The sequence below is a fragment of the Salmo trutta genome, chromosome 7 (assembly GCF_901001165.1).
Source record: "Salmo trutta chromosome 7, fSalTru1.1, whole genome shotgun sequence".
Lineage (NCBI taxonomy): Eukaryota > Metazoa > Chordata > Actinopteri > Salmoniformes > Salmonidae > Salmo > Salmo trutta.
In genome coordinates, this window is record NC_042963.1 from 5,126,184 (window position 1) to 5,149,863 (window position 23,680).

Consider the following 23,680-nt stretch of genomic DNA (forward strand, 5'->3'; position numbering starts at 1 on the left):
AGAACAGGCTTTCTGCTTTTCAGGCCTTGAAATGTGTCTCTTCATTCTTAGTATTGTATGCCAAACCGACATACTGACAAAAACATCTAGTGTACCTGTATCACTCATCTCCTCCATAGTGCCAATAATTGTTCATTTAGCTGAAACTCACAAAAACACACAGGAGTATGAGGTTTTGGAGCAGTGTGTCAAATGTACTGTCAATTGTACTTTTTAAAAATCTTTATATTTTTTATATTACATTTCACCCACCATAGAGTATAGTGTTCTATAAAGATCCGCGTTTATGCCACATAAAATAAACATGAATGTAACACTCAAAAGACTGACAGGGTATTTTTTTTTACAATTGGCTGAGTTTAACGCCAACGGCAGAGTTTATATCATAGCCCCATACACATTCAAAGCTGAAGCCACCATCATTTCAGGAGTTAAAAATAAAGTGGAGCCGAACGTAAGCCCTGTTCCTTGTGAAGCTCTTTCACTGAAACAGTCTGCCTTGGATAGAACACCATTACACTCCAATGCCCCCCGCTTGTGTCAATAGCTTTTTACATTTCACTTATTCATACTGTACCTGTATAAAAGGGAGATTGGAAGTAGACAGTAAATGCCGCTTTAAAAGCCAAACTTCTCAAAAGTGGAGAGAAGGCAGGTAGAGGCTGAACTGCCAGTGTCTTCCAGTGTGCAAAGGTAGCTACACAGAACATACACCAAGATCCTACTTTAAAAGCCATTATTATTGTATTATACTCTATATAAAGTATGTATAGTTGAACTATTTCTGCTTCTGTAGCGTTCATCCCCACCCTGCTCATTCTGCATTGTTGTGAATGAGCTTGTTGTGCCTGTTGCCGCACTAAGCAAGGTAGCATGCTAATCCTCATGACATCACCATTGTGTCCGGTCCGTTCCATCTAATGTGCTTATCAAAGGGCCTCTTTGAGTGTGAAGGCAGTTGAGAATCAGCATGGGGAGGCGGCTGATAGCAAGGCTTTCATCTGCTCACAAATATGTTTCTCTTATATAACATCTTAAGAGACAAGTCTTTCAGTGTGTGTATGCTCACATTTTTCCTTTGGTGCTGTAGAATTCACTTGAGGGGGAAAAGGGAACTGTTGGTTGTTCTCGTGGGCACTCTATCTAGTGGCTGTATGTATTGTATGCCATTACCAAGGGCCCTAAAAGCTTTTGCTGTCTACTCCCTGGTACTGGTCATGTTACTGGTATGGGAGTAGGGAAGTAGGGAGGGCTAGATAAGGAAAGTGGTTTTGATTCTCAGACATATCTGGTTTAATCTCATGACCATTCTACATCATCAGTGATCTAAGTGATATCAGGATATGACCTCTCTGTCAGACCATTGTCTGACTCCTCAAATCACAGGAAATACAGCAGCAGGGCCTCCGTCTCAGTTGGATGGGACGGACTGCATTTTGTTTGGTTATTATTATCTGTCTGCAGCTGTTTGGAAAACAATACACAGTCTGTAATCCAATCCCCTCCAAAAAAAGGACAATGGCGAGACTACAGTTAGCTCCAAGCTGACATACCAAAAAGACTAACACGTGCAGATGTATAAAAGTAGAGTGAGCCTAACTGAGCAGTGGTCTGCGTGTGTCTAAAGGAGGCAGACAGGGAAGAGAAAGCCTCCGTCTCAGCTCAATATACAATAAAGCAGATAATTACTGTGGTTGACCGGCTACATTATCACTTTGATAAATATAGCCGCTATATTATTGAATAAGAATCCATTGCACTGTAGCGAGCAATACTTTTCCCTCAGAGAGACAGCTGCTCAGAGACTGTTGATTGATGGACGTGACAAAGATATTAGTTGCCACAGTCAAAGAGAACACACTTTCAATCAGCGGCTTGGATATTTTCAGAAGATTTTGCCAACTGGGAATTGAAGTCCAAATTGAGGATAAAGGCATCTCAAAGTCATCATTATCTACATCTTTAAAAGAATGGGAACAAATGAGACGAACATGTTCCATTACATCCAACTAGCTCTAGACATCTATAGAGCACCATGTGGGTATATTTTAGATGAGAATAAATTACATTCAACATAAAAAGGTGTAAAAAGGTATACAATTTAAGTAAATAACCATTTACTAAGTTCACATCTTTCCCCTACCTCTCTCCCTGTCTCTCGCCCTGTCGCTCTCCCTGTCTCGCTCCCTGTCTCGCTCCCTGTCTCTCTCCCTGTCTCTCGCCCAGTCGCTCTCCCTGTCTCGCTCCCTGTCTCGCTCCCTGTCTCTCTCTCCGTCTCTCCCTCCCTGTCTCTCTCTCCGTCTCTCCCTCCCTGTCTCTCTCCCTGTCTCTCCCTCCCTGTCTCCCTCCCTGTCTCTCTCTCTGTCTCCCTCCCTGTCTCTCTCTCTGTCTCTCTCTCTGTCTCTCTCCCTGTCTCTCCCTCCCTGTCTCTCTCCCTGTCTCTCGCCCTGTCGCTCTCCCTGTCTCGCTCCCTGTCTCGCTCCCTGTCTCTCTCTCCGTCTCTCCCTCCCTGTCTCTCTCCCTGTCTCTCTCCCTGTCTCTCTCTCCGTCTCTCCCTCCCTGTCTCTCTCTCTGTCTCTCTCCCTGTCTCCCTCCCTGTCTCCCTCCCTGTCTCTCTCCCTGCCTGTTTCTCTCCCTGCCTGTTTCTCTCCCTGTCTCTCTCCCTGTCTCTCTCCCTGTCTCTCTCCCTGTCTCTCTCTCTCTCTGTCTCTCTGTCTCTCTCTCCATCTCTCCCTCCCTGTACCCACAGAGTGGATCATTAGCTGTCAGAGCCCTTGAAACCGTACCCCCGCCCTCAACTCCCATTCCTGCTCACTTCTAAAATATTCATAAGGACAATTAGGAGTTCCGATAAGGCGGTGTGGAGGGCTGGGGTGGGCACGGAGGGCTGGGGGCGCACAGCGAAGGGAAAGGGCAGGATGTGCCAGCAGGACGTCTGTTCTGCAACACTCTATACCCAGACCACAGACCTGGCCTCATCAATCAGCAGCCCTTCCTCCCTCCCTGACACCCCCTCCTCACTAAGGCAGGCTAGGCAGGGAGGGTGGCATGATGCCAGCTAACCCCCTCCTCCTCCTCCTTCCAAGTAGCTCTGCTCTGCCCTCGCCCCTGGGCAGAGGGGTGGGGGTGGGGCACCCCACACTACCCATTGGGGTGGGCTCGTGGTTGTTCCTCTGTCCATACTGGTCACTGTGGTCTCTCATGTCAGCTCTGCGCTACACAGCGGGCATCAAGGCGCTCTAATGGTGGCATGTCTGTCATTAAACTAGTTCAAACCAAATTAGGGCAGCTCATGTCTGACCTATTTTACGTATTCTGACATTTATGACGTGTCTGGTAAGGTTGGCAGTCTGGCTGTTCCTATATGAACCTGAAAGAATAATGAAGTGGTTATTCTCTGAACATGGTGTTGCATGTTGCCACTGAGCTGCATGTAATGAATTATTTTCATTACAAGTTAGGCCTTGCTTTACAAAGAGTTTTACCATACGCCATGGTAGGCCTGTGCCAGTTAATCAGTGCCATATGCCTCTAGAAACTAAAGAATACATCACTTAAGACATTTTAATAAAGTAAAACACAAAGGAATCATATATCATGGCAATGTTGAAATCATTCAAGTGTTTATGGGATGATGTCAGCTAAATGCAATTCACAGTTGAGATATGAAAACATTTGCCAGAACAATGAGTAAGAGAGCAAAGAATTGTATTAGTAAAGGTCTTCATTCCTGGTGTTACAGTTATTACATTCAATCATGTATTTGAGTGTTGGTGATGCTTTCTCCCTCTCGATCTCAAGTTGAATCAATAGGCTCAGAAATCCTCCATTAGCCACGGTTTGATGCCTAGGGATGAGCTCTGGTGTTAGCATTAGCAAAGGGCTGGGGGTGAGACTTGTTGAATGCAATGCAAAGTATTATGCATTGTTTTATACTGAACAAAAATACAAACGAAACATGTCAATTGTTGATCCCATGTTTCATGAGCTGAAAAGAAAATCCCCATAATGTTCTATACACACAAAAAGCTTATTTCTCTCACAGATTTGTTTACATCCCTGTTAGTGAACATTTTTCCTTTGCCAAGATAATCCATCCACCTGACAGGTGTGGCATATCAAGAAGCTGACTAAACAGCAGGATCATTACACATGTGCACCTTGTAGGGACAATAAAAGGACACTCTGTAATGTGCAGTTTTGTCACACAACACAATGCCACAGATGTCTCAAGTTTTGAGGGAGCGGGCAAATGGCATGCTGACTGCAGGAATGTCCACCAGAGTTGTTGCCAGAGAATTTAATGTTATTTTCTCTACCATAAGCTGCCTCCAACGTTGTTATAGAGAATTTGGCAGTACATCCAACCGGCCTCACAACCACAGACCACGTGTAACCACGCCACCCCAGGACCTCAACATCTGACTTCTTCACCTGCGGGATCTGAGGAGTATTTCTGTCTGTAATAAAGACCTTTTGTTGGGAAAAGTTAATTCTGACTGGCTGGGCCTGGCTCCCAAGTGGGTAGGCCTATTCTCTCCCAGGCCCACCCGTGGCTACGTCGATGCCCAGTCATGTGAAATCCATAGATTAGGGCCTCATTTATTTATTTAAATTGACTCATTTCTTTATATGGACGGTAAAATCTTTGAAATTGTTGTGTGTTGCAATTATATTTTTGTTCAGTGTATGTGTAATGAATTAGGTTGAACACTCATGTTGTCATTTCCTATGCCTTTTTCCTTTTCCTGCCAGGAAGTTTTCAATCTTTCTCACTTTCTGGATTCATAAAAGAAGTGTTGGTCTACATGTAATAAGGTGCAAATGATTGCTTTATTTTTCAAATCAAATCAAAGTTTATTGGTCGCGTACACAGTTTAGCAGATGTTATATCGGACGCTATAAGCGGAATGCTTATGTTACTAGCTCCTAACAATGCAGTAAAATGCCAAATAAGTACACAAATAATTCAAATGTTTTAAAAAGGAAAAAAGGAAAAAAGAAAGTCAGTATGAATCCAATTAACAAACCAAAAAGCACTGTAAGAGCAATCAAAATGCAATCTATACTATATTATACTATATCATTATACTATATTCTATATTCAGGTCTGTGTAGTGTTGCTTGTGTAAGATGCTGCTGCTCATGCTGTTGCTCAGACTCAGGCCATGATGAAGCAGGTAACCCAGCCCAGCGGGCTCTGCCCCCTTGCCAGGAGCTAGGTAACCTAGGGACAGGTTAGGATCTGTCTCACTTGCCCCAAGACTGGGTTCAAGAAGTGAACTGCACCCACACCAACCAGTTCTAACACAGGAGTGTTTAACAGCAACAAAAACATCAGTGGTTATATCACAAACATGTCTGAGGACATAAACCACTGAAACACGAGTAAAACCTTTCATTCATACAGAGCCTTTCCCTAAGCTACGGACACAGTACATGAGAAAGAAGCAACATAATACAAATCCTACTCAGATGAGCAGCATAAGGAAAATGTTATATTTAAAAAAAGAACCAGAATGCTGTGTAATTTGTCATTCAGTCTAAAAAACATGTACTCATGTGTCATCTCTCTTTTTTCCTTTGTGAATGAGCGTGAGTGCTATTTGTACAAAGCTGCGAGTGCAGTGCTTCAGCACTTGAGATTAGAGCATGGCTCATTAGTGTCATTGGAGAGTAATGTTTACCGGGGACCGCGATGGCTGTTGTTCTCTCTCCTTTTATTCCACCCTCTCCAAGAAGACCTAGTTTTGAAATGAAAAATACGTATCACACTTGAGAGGGAAAGATGGGAAAAAACTCTGACGTCAATGAAGCACAACATGTGCCCGAAAACAAAAACCGATTGGCTGTAACCTGGTAACAAGCATCAAAGTGAAGAGTGCAGAGGCTTTGTCGAAGAACAGGGGCAAATGGCTAACACACACACACGCACACGCTCTCACACTTCATTGGAGACTCTACTGGTTGTGATAAACTGAGGAAGATTTCACTGTTCGTGCTCTCTGTTTTTCTCAAACACTAACATGGGTTTCCACAGCAACCAAGTCACAGTGAACGTGAGGGAGAAGAGACAATCATAGGCCATTCACGGTTTGTTACATAAATGTGGACTGAAATAGGATGTTCTATGAAAGACTTACATAAAAATTATCACTATTTTTTTTTTCATGGGAGAAAAAAACTCCTAAGACAGCGGTGACCCTGTTTCTAGTGAAAGCCCAGAGGAAAAGGAGTCCTTGTCCTATAAAGAGGTGCACTTTGAAACCCAGCAGGAGACTGGCTACAAAACCATTAGCACTCCTTCACTCAGCGATGCAAAGGAAGGCTTTTCAACCAACATGTGTACTGCACCTCAGTACATGTGAAAGGGTAACGGTTCTGTTATCTAGAACTACAAAGAAGAAATCTGAAAAATGTATCAAACAATATCAAAATATATGACAAGAGGAGCTTAGCTTCTTTCAGAGAATGACAGAAAACATTTGTACAACAAAGCCTGACCAACAACTTGACACTGGAAGTAAAATGGAGTAGTGTTTGTGTCATTCTTTCATCATGTAGTGATAAAGTACAGTGTGTGTTACTGTAAATCAGACTGGACGTATTAGTATCCCTCCCTAGGCACATGTGGAGGCAGATGAAATGCCTCAGGTGAAAGAGGATTGCAGTGCCAAGCATATTTCCTAAAACCACAATCAACAAAAGTACATCACAGTGTTTTATCTTGTCTTTTATGCAAAGATAGTGCTGCTATTTCTGCTTTCAAGTTATACATTTGTGATTCCTTGTTTATTTTATAGGTGCATATATATATGCCTATGCTCATTGGCCTACTCAGAATACTGTGTTTGTTTTGATGGTGCGGACTGATTGTACTGGTTAAAGTGATGCTTCAAAGGTTTTGTATAATTTCAGACAGCAGTTTTGAAAGTAGTGCTCACGAGCCAAAACTGGTGACTAAGTTACAGGGGCGTAAATAGCATACCCCCCAAAGACATGCTAACCTCCCCTGTTATTGTAATAGGGAGAGTTTAGCATGTATTGGTATTTGGTATTTTATTAGGATGTCTTCGGGATATGATATTTGTGCATCTGTAACTCTCACTCATCATTATTCAAAATTTATTCAGGATAATCTGTAATCATGGTAGCATCCACATTACTGTAGAAGTGTTCAGAAACATATTCTATTCTTATTTACAATAAAAGTGACTCGAAAATGACACAATACATTATTTACTATTAATTTCTATTGGGCACAAAACAATCTGAAACACAACCAAAACAAACAGAAAATGGATCCAACAAGTTGGTAGAGTCACAAGCTTGATGTAGGAATATGGGACCAAATACTAAACTTTTGACTACTTTAATAAACATATGAGTGAATTTCACCCAATACCTTTGCTCCCCTAAAATGGGGGGACTGTGTACAAAAAGTACTGCACTTTAACCTCCTAGTCAGTGTATCAAATTCAAAGTGCTGGAGTACAGAGCCAAAACATTTGTCACTGTCCCAATACTTTTGGAGCTCACTGTATTTTTGCATTTTGTATAATACAGTATATTACGAATTTGTAAGTGCTTAAGATCCTGGATTGCATCTTTAAACGACTTTCCTGGAATACACAGCAACACTCAAGCACCTGCACTGAACTGGATACACACAGCAGAGATATAGGTAAATAACTCTTTGCTTTGTTTTTCAAATCAAATCCATGACCTAAATATGAATATTAGAACAAAATCAAAACAAAATTATTAAAGATAAGCCTAAACATACATGTTCAGGACTGACCCTTGCATTTCCATTTCAAGTCACATTTGCAGAGCACATTCCCAGACACTGACGGCCTCAGTCTTTATAGTATGAATGTATGGTTAGAAATTGAAACTTCTATTCATATCCTACTCACTACAGACCAATTCCATAGAGAATCCCGTTGCGACAAATATATCAATACAGAGATGGCTTCTGAGATAAAGTCGCCAATACAGCTTATCAGATACTCAGCTAAATATTACAGTTATAATATCTCATCATGCATAGTACTCTACTAAACCCCCTCTATGGATATAGTTATACAAACCAGGCATAGGTAGAAATGATTTAATGTATCATAGGTTATAAAAATGAAGGGGAAAGCAAATGAATGTCATTTTCATAAAGCTTGAGAGCCCAAAAGTACATATTTGTTTTGCTGCTGGAATATTAAAATTGGGATCGTCTGGTGTATCAGAATGCCGTGAATCTACTTTAATACATCTATGTCAATAGAACTAACATTTGACTGAGCTTAAGGTGTATTTTTAATATCATGGCTGCTCAGAGAGAGAGCTATAGCTGCATAGCAGTAAGGATGAGAAGGTACAACTGAAGAAAACAGATGAGAAATTTAGACCATGAGGTAAACTAGTCACAACATATGATGAAGTACAACTTATGGGAACATATCAAATGAAATTATGGCACTATAAAGATAAAAAGGCTGCTCAGACTGTCTAAATTACTTTGTTAGATATACTGTATGCTTAAACTGAGGAAGAGAGTACTGCCCAATGCGTTCTGAAATCTTGCCAGATTATATCACTTTGCAGGCAGTGTAACCCTGATGTATAGTGTGGACATTGTATGTAGAATAAGTTTAGTAAAAACATGTGTTAATTAGGGGAAGTGGGCTTTTAGATTCTCCCTCCAAGCGACCTTACACAGACGAGCCAGTGCAGCTAACTAAGCGTACCCTTCAGCCATCTCAAATGTCAAACAAGACTTTAGTGGACCACAGAGGGATTCTGGGCACTGGCCAACCCAAAGTCAAGTCGCTACGTTAAGCACTTGCCAATTAAAATGTAATATTGTCTTTTGTGTTGTCATCTGTGCATATCAAACATAAATTAGGCCCCTGACCCCTTTTAGATTAATCTTTCAAACTTGGTTAATCATCCAGGATTGGGCGAGTCAGTGACATCGCTGGAGCATGAGGTACAGATGTGGGATCTTAATTTGAGCCAGTTTGCTACAGCAGGAAAAAATCCTGCAGCAACAGAAAATTATCATTATTATGTGGATTATAATAATTTGACATTTTTGTAGGGGTTGATACAATTTTCGTCAGGGCAAATCAAGTCTGACAGTTTAAACTTTAGAAGCCTTTTAAAAACTCAAATACACTACAAGTTTGAATTTCCTGCTGGGCGGGAAAATTCTCTGCAGCAAAAGAGTGATCAAATGAAGATCCTACATCTGTAAGTGCCATGATCCGTGTGATGCCAGTAACTTTAAGGCAGGGGAATCTCCTCACTGCACGGCAGCTCTTTGTTCTCCTGGGACGCAACACTGTGTCATAATATGATACAGTATGGTGATTACTGACTGTTCATGACTCACACAAAATGTCTTTGAAATTGAAACCAAGTATTCAATTTAGACTGAAGCTTGTATTTTTTACACCTTTGTCTTGTTTTATTGAGACAAATACTGTTAGGTGCATGTTTACAGCAGACTTCATTGTATGCACTACTTTCTACTGAACATCGACTACAAAATCCTGGTTCACACCTACCAAGCTATCCACAACTCTGGACCCAAGTGCCTGTCTGACCTCATTCTACGCTCCTGCCCCACACGCACCCTTCACTCCTCCATGTCTGTCCCCCTTCTCAGCCCCGCAGCAGACTAAACACTATGGGTGACAAGGCTTTCAGTTGCACGGCACTTCCAGGCACTATTAGGGCTGAGTCTCTTCCAGGCACTATTAGGGCTGAGTCTCTTCCAGACACTATTAGGGCTGAGTCTCTTCCAGACACTATTAGGGCTGAGTCTCTTCCAGACACTATTAGGGCTGAGTCTCTTCCAGACACTATTAGGGCTGAGTCTCTTCCAGACACTATTAGGGCTGAGTCTCTTCCAGGCACTATTAGGGCTGAGTCTCTTCCAGACACTATTAGGGCTGAGTCTCTTCCAGACACTACTAGGGCTGAGTCTCTTCCAGACACTATTAGGGCTGAGTCTCTTCCAGACACTATTAGGGCTGAGTCTCTTCCAGACACTATTAGGGCTGAGTCTCTTCCAGACACTATTAGGGCTGAGTCTCTTCCAGACACTATTAGGGCTGAGTCTCTTCCAGGCACTATTAGGGCTGAGTCTCTTCCAGGCACTATTAGGGCTGAGTCTCTTCCAGACACTATTAGGGCTGAGTCTCTTCCAGACACTATTAGGACTGAGTCTCTTCCAGACACTATTAGGGCTGAGTCTCTTCCAGGCACTATTAGGGCTGAGTCTCTTCCAGACACTATTAGGGCTGAGTCTCTTCCAGACACTATTAGGGCTGAGTCTCTTCCAGACACTATTAGGGCTGAGTCTCTTCCAGACACTATTAGGGCTGAGTCTCTTCCAGACACTATTAGGGCTGAGTCTCTTCCAGACACTATTAGGGCTGAGTCTCTTCCAGACACTATTAGGGCTGAGTCTCTTCCAGGCACTATTAGGGCTGAGTCTCTTCCAGACACTATTAGGGCTGAGTCTCTTCCAGACACTATTAGGGCTGAGTCTCTTCCAGACACTATTAGGGCTGAGTCTCTTCCAGACACTATTAGGGCTGAGTCTCTTCCAGACACTATTAGGGCTGAGTCTCTTCCAGACACTATTAGGGCTGAGTCTCTTCCAGACACTATTAGGGCTGAGTCTCTTCCAGACACTATTAGGGCTGAGTCTCTTCCAGACACTATTAGGACTGAGTCTCTTCCAGACACTATTAGGGCTGAGTCTCTTCCAGGCACTATTAGGGCTGAGTCTCTTCCAGACACTATTAGGGCTGAGTCTCTTCCAGACACTATTAGGGCTGAGTCTCTTCCAGACACTATTAGGGCTGTCTCTTCCAGACACTATTAGGGCTGCAGAGTCTCTGGCCTCCTTTAAGACACAGCTCAAGGCAGTGCTGTTCAGGAAAGCCTTCAAGGACCTCTGCTATTTCTGTTCTCGTGTCCTCCGGATCTGGCCACACCTGTATATAGCGTTGATTGTTGTTAATATTATTATTATTACTGTTATTATATGTTCCAGAGAGCCAGCCCCTCTGGAGGAGTGATTTGTATGAGAGAATTCAGGAGTGGTGACAGCTTCTCTCTGTGCCAGCCAGAGCCTCATGTGACTGTCCCCATTATCTTGGAATGTCACAACTATAGATACACGAGCCTGAATCTGTCTCTGATGCTCCACAGAGGGAGCCACTAGGCTTTGATGTTTATTACAATGTGCTTACTCACTAAGCCTAAGTCAACAAGAGTATGGTCATAATATTCAACAAAGATTACCACCATCTCACACTAGAACGCTTTTTCAACTATTCATTTCCACGATTGATTCCTGTATTTCAGGAGCAGTTGTGTGTATACACGTACTAACTGGGAACCCTTGGTGCGGTCACTTTGATTGGAGAGATAAACTAAAATGAAAGGACAAATGTTTCCATCATATCATTACTGCATTATGTGGGCCATTGAAGTGCAGTTGTCGGGCACAAATACATAACATGTCATGCCGTTGCATGGTGTCTGGTGTCCACTGCCTGAGAAGCATGACTCATCCCCATAAATGAAAGGAATACATCTTGTCAAGTGCCAAGAGTCAAAGTCAGCAACGTATATGTCTATTTGAGGACTACATCGTTAAATTGATAGCTCCACTATAATAAAATGAAAGAATTTCCATCATGATTTTTGCCTAATCAAATAAAGCATCTGTATTTTGATGGGTAGAGTGAAGGGTTTGAAACAGAGGCTTTCCTTTCCCTCTCTTCCTCTCGCTCTTTCTGTGCAGACAATTTTCTTCACATTCACGTTCTCCGCAGAAGCACCGGGAGGAAGATAATTGATCAATCAGGCAAATTGAACAGTCTGGACGGCTAGCCCACCATAGCAGATGTGCCAATTTGCATTCATTAAGACAGAGATGAGTCTTAATCACTGTACTGGATGTGATTGACAACATAAACAGCCCCTGTCTCAAATCCTCGAACCACTGCTTTTTATAGCTCTTTTCTGTATTTTAAATAGTCATTTCTATATGCAATGTCATTTGTTTTATGATCCATTGCCAATGGTCAATGTGGTTACTACAAGCAGGCTTAGTGGTGAAAGAGCGGAGTGATTTCAATGGATAGTAGTGTAGTAAAGAGAGAAAAACAGACCCAGTAGACCTGACATTATAAAATGGTCAGGATGTGCATATCTCTTTGGATTATCATTCTGATGGTGAGTGCCATTCATCATAATAGATGATCATTGAAAGTAACGATACTGATAAATCTAGAGTCATTTTTACGCTCATTTTCTTTCACTGAATGAGTTGTTTAACTTTAGAAAACTCAACAATGACAAATTATTTATTTCCAAAAGCGCATTTAACGAAGATGGCCTCTAATGTCGCTGGGAGATAAAGGTGCATTTACATATGACTGCTCTTACTCCACAACACGGGCATGTAAAAAGACAAACAAAAAAAGTGTAGTCCAACTCTTTACAAGCCCAGGCATGGTATTTGAGTAAAACTGCAGTTCCAAATTTGATTAAGGACATCATTACTAGCCTGGACTAAAGTGTAGCCTACCAGTTGTGTTTAAACTAGTACAGCTGTATAATCCCATGCAATTATATCCACATCCCCTATTTTATGAGATTACTTTAAATGTGTTCAGTCAATGTCAATTTCGTTTAAATGCAAACTTGATCAATCCAAGCATTGCTGAAAACCGTAATTGTGTTGAAATGCTCTAAAGAAAAGCACAGATGGACATTCCTGTGAAGTTGATTTCAGGGAATCTCAGCTAGACAGTGAGGAGTCTGTATTCAGAGTTACAGTAGAAGGTTATAGAACAGCTAAAGGAAGATTTCATTAGTTGGGGAGGAAGAGGAGAAGGGATGATTTGATTATTTTAATTACCTACAGCAGCATTTTCATTTGAGGTACAAATAGAATTCAATAATATACACAACAACACTGTAGGACTTTCTCCACAGCACCCAAATCCAGACATGAACAGCAGTGGTCTACTATACAGGGTAGTATGACGTATGCAAGCTGGTCTGTCTGTTTCTTTATCACAGTGATATTGATCCAGTTGAAATGCATTTGATCTATCCTCTGTACATCAGTCTTAATACAGATTCTCAGATAAAAGGTTCACAGGTTTCTCACTGCAAACTGTTTGTAAAGAAAGGGTACCAGAAACTAAAATGATCCTTTAAAAGCAAGCTTTTCTTCTCTACTTGCCCCTGTGTTCACTCAGCACAGGAAAACGGCATGGCAAGGAATGGCGTTTTCTCTGGCAATATATGTTCTATAAAGTCCTTAGAGACCCAGACAGGCTTGCCCTAACCTCTGAGGAAAGGAAACAGTACATCAATCCATCCAGCATAGCTACTCAGTAAATAAAAGGTTGCTCTGAGAGCTGGGTCTTTCAAAGGCGAGACGCAGATGAGATCAGATGGGAACAGGGAGACTTCTAATCAGACGGAGAAGTGGACGTGATCCACAAAGGGAGATTTCATGCAACAGTTCACCTGTCGCCCGGAGTGCTGCTGCAGTTCAGACCACCACACACACACACACACACACACACACACACCGTACACATACCGCACACACATTTATGCTCAGGCACAGCGATCTGAACCTGCTGCTCTGGTCTCCACAGCGAGCCAAGTTTGAGACAAAATCCATAGCCCTCCACTGGGTTATCAAACTGTGCCCCAGGCATGTCTCCATCTGAGGAAAACATGGCAATTGCTCTCCCACACTGCAAGGCCCAGCCTTTATCTACAGATGGTACTACTGAGCAGGAATGTGACCTTTGATTTGGCTTCGCACATGGAATTGGAACGTATGCTGCCCAATGAAAACTCAGAAAGGATTTGCTTGGTCTCTCAAGCGAGGCAGGTGAGCAAATGACTGTGTGGCAATTATCAGTTTAATGCAATTTCTACATTTAGAGGAGTGTCAGGGTGAGTGTCTCCGTGTGAGATACATTACTACAGAGACCAGGCTGCTGAGGGGAGGACGGCTCATAATAATGTCTGGAACAGAGTAAATGGAATGGCATCAAACACATGGAAACCATTCCACTTATTCCACTCCAGCCATTACCACGAGTCCGTCCTCCCCAATTACGGTGCCACCAACCTCCTGTGACAGAGAGAGGGAGAGAGAGAGAGAGAGGGGGGAGATATATCTATCCATTATAGACCCATTCTGTGCTTCTCTCACCCATTTACACTAAGAAGGGAACTATTGCTTCATTAGGCATGCAGTCATCCTATATCCCAATGACACTGACTACACCCAGATAGGGAAGCAGCAGACAGACAGCCAACCAGACAGATAGACATTCAGATCAATGCATAAAATACAATTTGTGCTTTTGTCTTTTCAAAAGGATAGTCCATGTTTTAACGATAAAGATCACATCTATTGGCCATCTCTGTGTTCTGTAAGAATGAAAGGACATTCTGAACATTTAATTTGTCTTTTATTGAAGACGCCACCTGGCTTTCTCTATATAAACACTTCACAACAGGATGCAGCCAACAGCCTGGGCTAGATCAGATAAGCCCACAGCAGACACTGAGCTCTATCTAACGGCTCTGACATTTGCTCTTGTGCCGCAGCACTTTTTGGAACAGTGAATGGTGGGTAGTGTGGAAATGCTCAGAATTGGAGCCTGGACAGGCCTGGTTACTTCTGCTCTGCTTCTTCACTTCTGAACCTTGGTCACATAGCCAGCAGGGCTAGAGGGATTTGCACATATCTGCACAGATGCTGGCCGAGTGAGCAGGGACAACGCTGCATTGTTCTCCCCTTTCGATCACGCAGCAAGAGCAGGGCAGTATCCTTGCGAGTGGCTAGAGGGGCTATGAGGGACATGAACAGATCGCCACCAGCTTGTACTACACTTCAGTTAGTGGCAATGCCCCCTAGAGATGACACTGTGTGCCCTGCAGAGTATAGTAAATGCCAATTACAAGATACAGCTAACATATACATCAATAAACTACAATTGCAAAAGACATACACTACTGTACTGTAGAATCTGTACGGGAATCTCTACAAAAAGGAAAAGCCTATTTACTAAGAGCAAATAGCAAATGATGAATCCTCTTCCATCTGTGAGAAACAGTTTTAGTTGTTGTGCTTAGGTCCTGATGAATCCAAGAAGGACTCCCGAGTCACAGCAGAAAACAATCGTGGGGTCACTTTTACATAATTGTGGAGTGTGTCCATGTATTTTTAATGCAGGTGAGAGCTTAGCTCAGAGGGAGAGAGCTCAGGGCCCCTGGTGGAGGACTGAGGCTGCTGGATGCCAGAGCACTGTTTTGCAGCTCTGCCAAGCAGGTAATTTACTTGCAGCAGTACCATGAATAAAATATACCAGGCACATCTGACTCCTTTCATGCTATTGGATGCTAAGTGAAAGACTTTTAAAACATGGGATTCTTGGAATTTATGTATCATACTCTGTATCCCTTTCCTGCAGTCAAATAACTAGTGGCCTCATGGGTGGAATGTTATTAATATTTTTCATAATTTCATAATACACGCAGATAATTAGGTGTTTCTATGTCAAACGGTTTTGTTATATTTCTTCTGTGATGTATATAAAGTGTAATATTGGGATACAAACTCAAAATGTAGTACATTTCCACTCTATATCTGACATGGTACAGGTGTCTTTCTGTTTTTTAAGTCCATAACCATGTGTATGAGGTATATACTTTTTTTTCAAAATAGATTTGTTTAAGACTATCAAGAAACCCTGATTTAGCCCACCACAGTAAAAGGTTACACTCCTGATGTTTCTTTGTCGGACAGAGTAATAATAAGGTACAGTGCCTTCAGAAAGTATTCACACATCTTGCATTTTTTCCCATTTTGTTGTATTATAAAGTGGGATGAAAATTTATTTAATTGTTATTTTTGTCGACGATCTATAAAAATTACTCTGTAATGTCAAAGTGGAAGAAAAATTATATATTGTTTCTATTAATTAATGGAAAATTAAACACTATTATAAACTAGGTGGTTCGAGCCCTGAATGCTGATTGGCTGACAGCTGTGGTATCTCAGATCGTATACCACGGGTATGACAAAACATGTATTTTTACTGCTCTAACTACGTTAGTAACCAGTTTATAATAGCAATGAGGCACCTCGGGGTTTGTGATATATGGCCAATATACCACGGCTAAGGGCTGTGTCCAGGCACTCCGCGTTGCGTCGTGCGAAGATCAGCCCTTTGCCATGGTATATTGGCCATATACCACACCCCTTTCGGCCTTATTGCTTAAATATATCTTGATTAGATAAGTATTCAACCCCCAAAGTTAATACATGTTAGAATCACCTTTGGCAGCGATTACAGCTGTGAGTCTTTCTGGGTAAGTCTCTAAGAGCTTTGCACACCTGGCACAAAATCGTGGCATAAAACGTCTAAAATCTTAGTCTGCAAAGGCCTTTAGTGAAGAATTAAGACACTAGCTTCAGAAAACAGGTTCTGAATAGGTTGAAAAACCACAACTACGTCAGTAAGAGGTATTTGTATCCCGAAGGATCACATAATCACCCCCATTTTCTTTTCAGTGGTGCTCTTGGCTGACAGATTAGGTAGGCTGGCATAACAAGTGGGTTCTTCTTCTTCTGTGAGTGTTTGGGCATGTAGACGGTTACTAGCTGCCAGGAAGACCAAGTGCTGCTGGAATTCTCTCCAACACTCTTAGAGCCAATACGAATCTCTAAAGTATGTTCACTACACAATGCTATGTAATTAAACCTAACATTTAAAGACTTTTTGTCTTAAATGGTGGTATAATAATTCTGCCATTCATCCATGCATGTATCTACAGTACAGTATCTGGAGGAAACAGGGTTTCCATGCTGTTTGGACAGCTACTGAGTATAGGCCTGAGCTGAACTCATCTCTCATAGCTGAACTTATCAGAGGCTGCAGACGTCCTCTGCCTGACTGTTAACTAAAAGGAAACTGTTACCGGCCCTTCAGTTTCCATTGACCAAACAGTGTATTTTTCCAACATAAGCATATACATGGTTTTCCTGCCATGGCACAGTGAAAATGTGAAGCCACTCACCTCGACAATGTCAGAGTTAGTTCTGCTCTCGTGGGGCTCGTTGTACTCAGTGTATTTGAGCAGGACCTTGTCCATGTCTGTGCTCGCATACTGAAAGAGTTTGTTTGAGCTATTGAATATGATCAGGGCTATCTCACAGTCACATAGAACGCTGAGCTCATAGGCCTTCTTCATTAGCCCAAACTTCCTCTTCGTGAAGGTAACCTGAGGAGACACAGACCATCATCATCAGTTACACCATGGAACAAAATCAGATTCAAAAATTACTATTCAAATCCAGAAAATATGCATAAATAAATCCACACATCATTTAGTATGCATGTATAAAAGACGGTGCTTAAACAGAATTGGAAATGATGTTGAACAGCAGCCTGGGGGTGTTTTTACTGCTTCGATAAGGGGTCAGGCTGCAGCTGCAAAGTTTCAGAACTAAAAATAAGACACTTTCCTATCTCCATCTCTCATAATACACAAGTCATAAGTGTATCCCTTTAGGAAAACTACAGTGAGCATATGAGGCCGGTGTGACTGGTTAGCAGGCCAGAGGTCAGGCGGTGTAAAGTCATGTAGCGGTTCGGTAAGCTGAATCAGGGCGTTGGGAACAGGGATCCATACATTAGATTAGCTCCTGACTCCATGTACGGTACGGACAGCGGTCCCTCCCTGCCCCTGCATCACTCTGCCTGTAACACGAGCCCACAGACAGGACTGCACGTTATGCATCACTCCAGTGGTACCGACACCTAACCCTCTCTGCAGACTTTCTGTCCTGCATCTCTCCGTCTCTGTCTCTGTGGTTTCCTGTAGCTGATACACATTATGTAACACTGCGTTATTGCCTTTGCAGTACTGTATGCTATGACCCTCTTTCATTGTAAAACCTGATCCAGGGAAACAAGGAGAACGTACAAGCTGTTCTGTAATGTTGTTTATGTGAAACACCTCCTCAATAGCATTTATGCAAGCCTATCATCCTCACAGTGTGCATCATGTAAAGTGCATTCAGTTACAGTACAATGAGAGCTATGCTATGGATATGCCAGTGAAAGCTGTGCTTCAGGCCAAAGGAGAGTGAATGTGTCTGTATTCACTTCTGCCAATTTCACTGACCTACTAAGAGGAGCTGAGCAGATGAGCTGGCTTTGTTCAACTTTAATTGGTCACAGCTTGCGGCTACCCTCATTTAAAATGGCATAATGCAATATAGTCCTATGAGTTGCATAGCTTATCTGTCTCCACTCAGACAGTGGGGTCACTCCAACTGTGAAAAATGAATTTCAAATGTTCCACACTACAGGTAATTACACAGGTCCATTATAACTCTGGGAGACACACAGACCCATTCCACATGTCATTTGACAGTCACTGCTCCCATGTCAGGTGTGGACATGATGACAAAACCAAATACCAGAATGACATTCCCTAAAATGACACATTTTAATAGTATGAGTTGCAAGTATTAGAACATGTTAAAGGCCCAGTGCCGTCGAAATTCTGTTTTTCCTGTGTTTTGTATCATATTGTACAACAGCTGATGAAACTAACACTGTAAGTGTGAAAAAGTCTGATCAGTGTTATTTCCTGACAGTTGCTGGTTGAAAATACAATCTACACAGGACCTTCTAATGAGCAGGTTGTTTATTTTTACCCCCTTTTTCTCCCCAATTGTTAGTTACAGTCTTGTCCCATCGCTGCAACTCCTGTACGGACTCGGGAGAGGCGAAGGTCGAGAGCCGTGCGTCCTCCGAAACACGACCCTGCCAAGCTGCACTGCTTCTTGACACACTGCTCTGAAGCCAGCCGCACCAATGTGTCAGATGAAACACTGTACACCTGGCGACCGTGTCAGCGTGCTCTGCTCCCGGCCCGCCACAGGAGTCGCTAGAGCACGAAGAGACAAGGACATCCCGACCGGCCAAACCCTCCCCTAACCCGGACGACGCTGGGCCAATTGTGAGTCGCCTCATGGGTCTCCCGGTCGCGGCCAGCTGAGACACAGTCCGGTATCAAACCAGAAAATGCAGTAACGCAGCTAGCACTGCGATGCAGTGCCTTAGAACGCTGCGCCACTCGGGAGGCCCTAATAAGCAAGTTTTGCATGCGTGGAGTTTCGGCTTGTAAATTAGTTAATTCACCAATGAAGAGAGTTCCACCATTTTTCAACCTCAAATACATTATCTCCAGCACCATACCAGTGTCTACATATGTGAAAACTGTATGTTTCTATGATCTGTGGTTAAATAGATAAGAACGGTCCTAAACAATGCTTGTACGTGACAGGGTAGGACTAAAAGTAAGAAAATGATTTTCTAAACCTGCAACGAGTTCCCAGCCAAACGGAATGTATTGTTTTGCTCCCCACGTCACTGTGAATCTCACAGTGTTTCAAAATCCCCGCTTTGGATTTTTAATGATGTCATCAGGTTGAACTTTCTTACTTTAGATTTTTTTCTACAAAACGTAGTGCGCCATTTTCACATATGTAAACACTGGTAATGTACTGGAGATAATGAAAATGATGTAGAAAATGTTTGTAATTGCCTATTAATTGTTACCCAGAAATGATTTGATATTGATGTAAAAACGTCTGCATTCACAGTAAGTTTGACATATGGATGTATACGAGTCCTGCTGGAGAGCAACTCCTCTCTATATTGGTTTTGTGCATGTCATAGTGCTTATTTGTGCTGTGGAGGCAATACGCTCCATGAGGGCAGACAAGGGTATGTGCCGTCTCTGTATCCTTGGTCCACAGAGGACCAGTCCCCACTCCGTTCTCATCAGACCTGACTATAACACAGTACAGTAGGCTACAGTAGCTCCTGGTGCAGGTTAATGGACCTGTGTGTGACAGGTCAAACCACCTGACACTGACCTCCCTTGACTCACACTCCTTCTCAGAGCTGCTTGCTTGCTTACTTGTTTGTTTAATCGGCTGGAAAGCACCGACTGTCATGTGGGGAAATGATTAACAAATGGACTGCATTTTAGCAGATGAGTGTGTCTGCTAAGCTAAGCCATGGAGGGAGGGAGCATTACCTTTCAGCAGGAAGCAGGAAGCTAACCCTGGGTGAATGAACTGAACTGGTGAGCTGGGACTTTGTTCCACCTGGCTGGGCTGGCTCTCGGTGTGCTGAGTGGAAGAGCAGGGCCACAGCGAGGTGCTGACCCAGGCTCCTGCTTCATTTCACCCAGAGGAGCACAGAGACCCTGCTTCGTTCCGCATCGCCCCTGCAGAGCCAGCTGCTTACTCTTAAAGAGGAGTGTTCCCTATTCTATTGTACTGTCTGTATCCTTGCACTGACTGGACATACTGTAGGAAACATGTCTGACATGGTTTCTGTACTGTATGCCCTGATCAAAGAAGAGAATACAGATAGGGCAAACAATATGTCCACATACTGTGCTTCATACTAATGTACAACAAGGTATATCTTCATCATAATAAAAGCTCTTAGATGCAGCGAGACCAAGCCCTTTGTGTCATAACTATCAGTAGCCTACACCGCAGAGTCGAGTCCTTGCTGAGGCGTGGGCCTTTGGGTTGACACTCCCCACCCCCTGTCCTCTATGGGGTGACTACCTGGTGAGACAGTGGAAAACCACAGACACCCTTGAGGTCACGTGGGCTAGTCTGTAGGCAGGGTTTTCTATTGCTCACCGCGTCAAAGACACCCACACACATAGACACCATTCTATGGGTTCCTCAAGAATTTGGATGGTGCTTCAAGTGTAATGATTATGTTTAGTTAATGTACCATCTAATTCGTGCAATGACAGTGACAGCGAAAGGAGTATCCAATGTAAATCATGTGGAACAAACTACTTTAGGGTACCACAAGTTACTAGTGTGCTACTATTATCCTCTGGAAGCAATCAACTGCAAATATAGAAAAAATCTAATGACTCAACTATTTTAAACTCTAAATGTAAAATGGATCCATTTCTCCAACTTTCTGCAGCCTTTGATAAGGTCATTATAATAACCCACACAATGCCTAGCAGACAGACAGTAATTATATTAGCATTTCTCACCTGATTGTGTGCCTGGCTGAAAACCTTGACCTTTTCAGATTCTCTCTCACTGCTAGTGACGAGCTGGGGGTGCTAATTCTGCTCTCATAGAAAACTTTCTCCAACTACTTTTCCTTCAGGTCTCCATGTCCACTCTAATGGTCTCCATGGCAGACAGGGGTGTGGAAGGATGGGTAGGCTTGGTTGGCTGCAGAGCATGTGTGCCCTGACACCAGCTGTGAGAGTGACCCGGGCCCCCTGGCTCCTTGGCTGTGCAGTACTAGTGTACAGTACTAGGCACAAGGCCTTCCCTCCTGTCCTGTCTGGCTGGATCAGCTCTCACAGGGAGGATGGACAGCTCCAGGACCCCTGTGCCAATGGACCACCGCAGGATCAAGAGGCCTGGCCCACCAGCTGGGCTTGACCTTGGAACCTAAGTGGACAATCCTTCCCATTAGACCACAAGAAATGAGCCCACCACTCCGACCTCCTCTACTAGGTCTACGTTCAAACTGGATGTATAGAGTTCACTCGGCTGAGCCGGTGAGAGGACTGGTGCTAGAAAATAATGTCATTATCATTCATTATTGGACGTAATTTGAATCATTAAATTCATAACGGTCTGTCTGTCCTGATGGGTAGAAAAGGTTGAATAATCTCATTGGCTCTGCTTTTCAATCTGACAACAGGAGCAGACCATTATACTTCCCTCACTAACCTCTTGCTAATACTTCACCATTGGAAAACAAAACAAAATTTTCCCTGTTTCACATATAGCTGCTACCCTCTCATTTGTAAGGCAGTTAAACATTATATTTTTTCAAACATGCGTCATAGACGCACTCCACCTAGCCTCCCCTGTTTTCCACCACTTCACCTTCCTTTATTCTCTCCATTCTCTACCAACAAGGTTTTTACCTGTTAAATAAATAATGGAGTTGGCCCTGGAGCTTTCAGAGTTTCAGAGTGGGGAGAGAAAGAGATGAAAAATAGAGATGTGCTCTGCTGCTCCCTGGTGAGAGAGGGAGAGGGAGAGGGAGAGAGAGAGAGAGATAGGGAGAGGGAAAGAGAGAGCAGCACGGTGCCCACAGCAAGGGCAGGCAACCCTCCACCCAGCAGAAAAATCATCAAACTTTTAATGACTTGGGCAATTACCCCCAGTGAGCCTGCTTAATGGCATCCAGAGGACGTCATTAGACACGAGGAGCTAACTACGTAGCGTTCCCTGGGCCAGACACAGCCAGTCACACTTTATTTTTTTTAAATATTTGTTTCTTACAGTAGTGACATTTATTTTCATGCTTTATCGTAACTGGTCCCCCGTGGGAATCGAACCCACAACACCACCTTTGCAAGCGCTGTGCTCTACCAACTGAGCCACCACAAAACAAGGTCACTATGTACCTTCCAATGTCCTTTCACTGGGAGGGAGACCCCAGCACATGCTGCACTAAAAAGCCCTGTCGTCTCCTCCATGGACTCTCACATAGTCTTTGTCTCCTACTACAACATAACAATCACAACAGAATCAGGCCACAACAGACAGTTTCTCTGTTTGAAAGGCACTTCTCCTCAGGTCATGTGAGGAAAATTATATTATTAAACCAGATCCCCCTCAGGGAATCATCTCAGAACATTCCCCTACTCTTGAATTATTCAGCCAGATTCTCTAAATGAGACAGGTGTGTGTTATCATTAGGAGTAGTAATTGTAGGGTGGTGCACTTGGGTAAATCAGGCCTTTCACTGGCTGGGCTGAGCTGAGGATTGATCCATCCATAGTGATTCTGTTGTCGAGCTCCATTATAGAATTCATCGTTTACACAGGTTTGCAATTAGTATGTCAGGCAGGCTGTTCTGCTCAGTGAGACTGGCTGAGCTGAGGTTTCTACCTGACAGGACCTCAGCCGCCATCTTTCAAACACCTAGAGTATGAAGAGAAGGAAGGCAGTAGAACCAAGGGGGGGACCTAGGGTGAGCATCATAAAATTATTCTAGGGTCATGAAATCTATTCATTAAAAAGTGATTTGGTTATTAATACATTTTAGAGAATTGAAAGATGAGTCAATCCAAAGGAAAGCAAAGAAACATCCTAGAAATGACATAGTTTATATGCTCTGCCTGAGCTCTGCATGGGCTCTGCCTGAGCTCTGCATGGGCTCTGCCTGAGCTCTGCCTGAGCTCTGCCTGAGCTCTGCATGGGCTCTGCCTGAGCTCTGCCTGAGCTCTGCATGGGCTCTGCCTGAGCTCCGCATGGGCTCTGCCTGAGCTCTGCCTGAGCTCTGCCTGAGCTCTGCATGGGCTCTGCCTGAGCTCTGCATGGGCTCTGCCTGAGCTCTGCCTGAGCTCTGCATGGGCTCTGCCTGAGCTCTGCCTGAGCTCTGCATGGGCTCTGCCTGAGCTCTGCCTGAGCTCTGCCTGAGCTCTGCATGGGCTCTGCCTGAGCTCTGCCTGAGCTCTGCATGGGCTCTGCCTGAGCTCCGCATGGGCTCTGCCTGAGCTCTGCATGGGCTCTGCCTGAGCT

At 43.3% G+C, this 23,680-nt stretch overlaps 1 protein-coding gene across 5 annotated transcripts in view; it reads right to left on the bottom strand.

Moving 5' to 3' along the window:
• Positions 1 to 23,680, bottom strand: part of LOC115196775 (myocyte-specific enhancer factor 2A) — a 96,946-nt gene that overhangs the window by 25,736 nt on the left and 47,530 nt on the right. For all 5 annotated transcript variants that reach the window (XM_029757673.1, XM_029757671.1, XM_029757672.1 and 2 more), the window contains exon 4: positions 17,143 to 17,346. In XM_029757673.1, the coding sequence (XP_029613533.1) occupies positions 17,143 to 17,346 (204 nt within the window). The remainder of the gene's footprint in view (positions 1 to 17,142; positions 17,347 to 23,680) is intronic.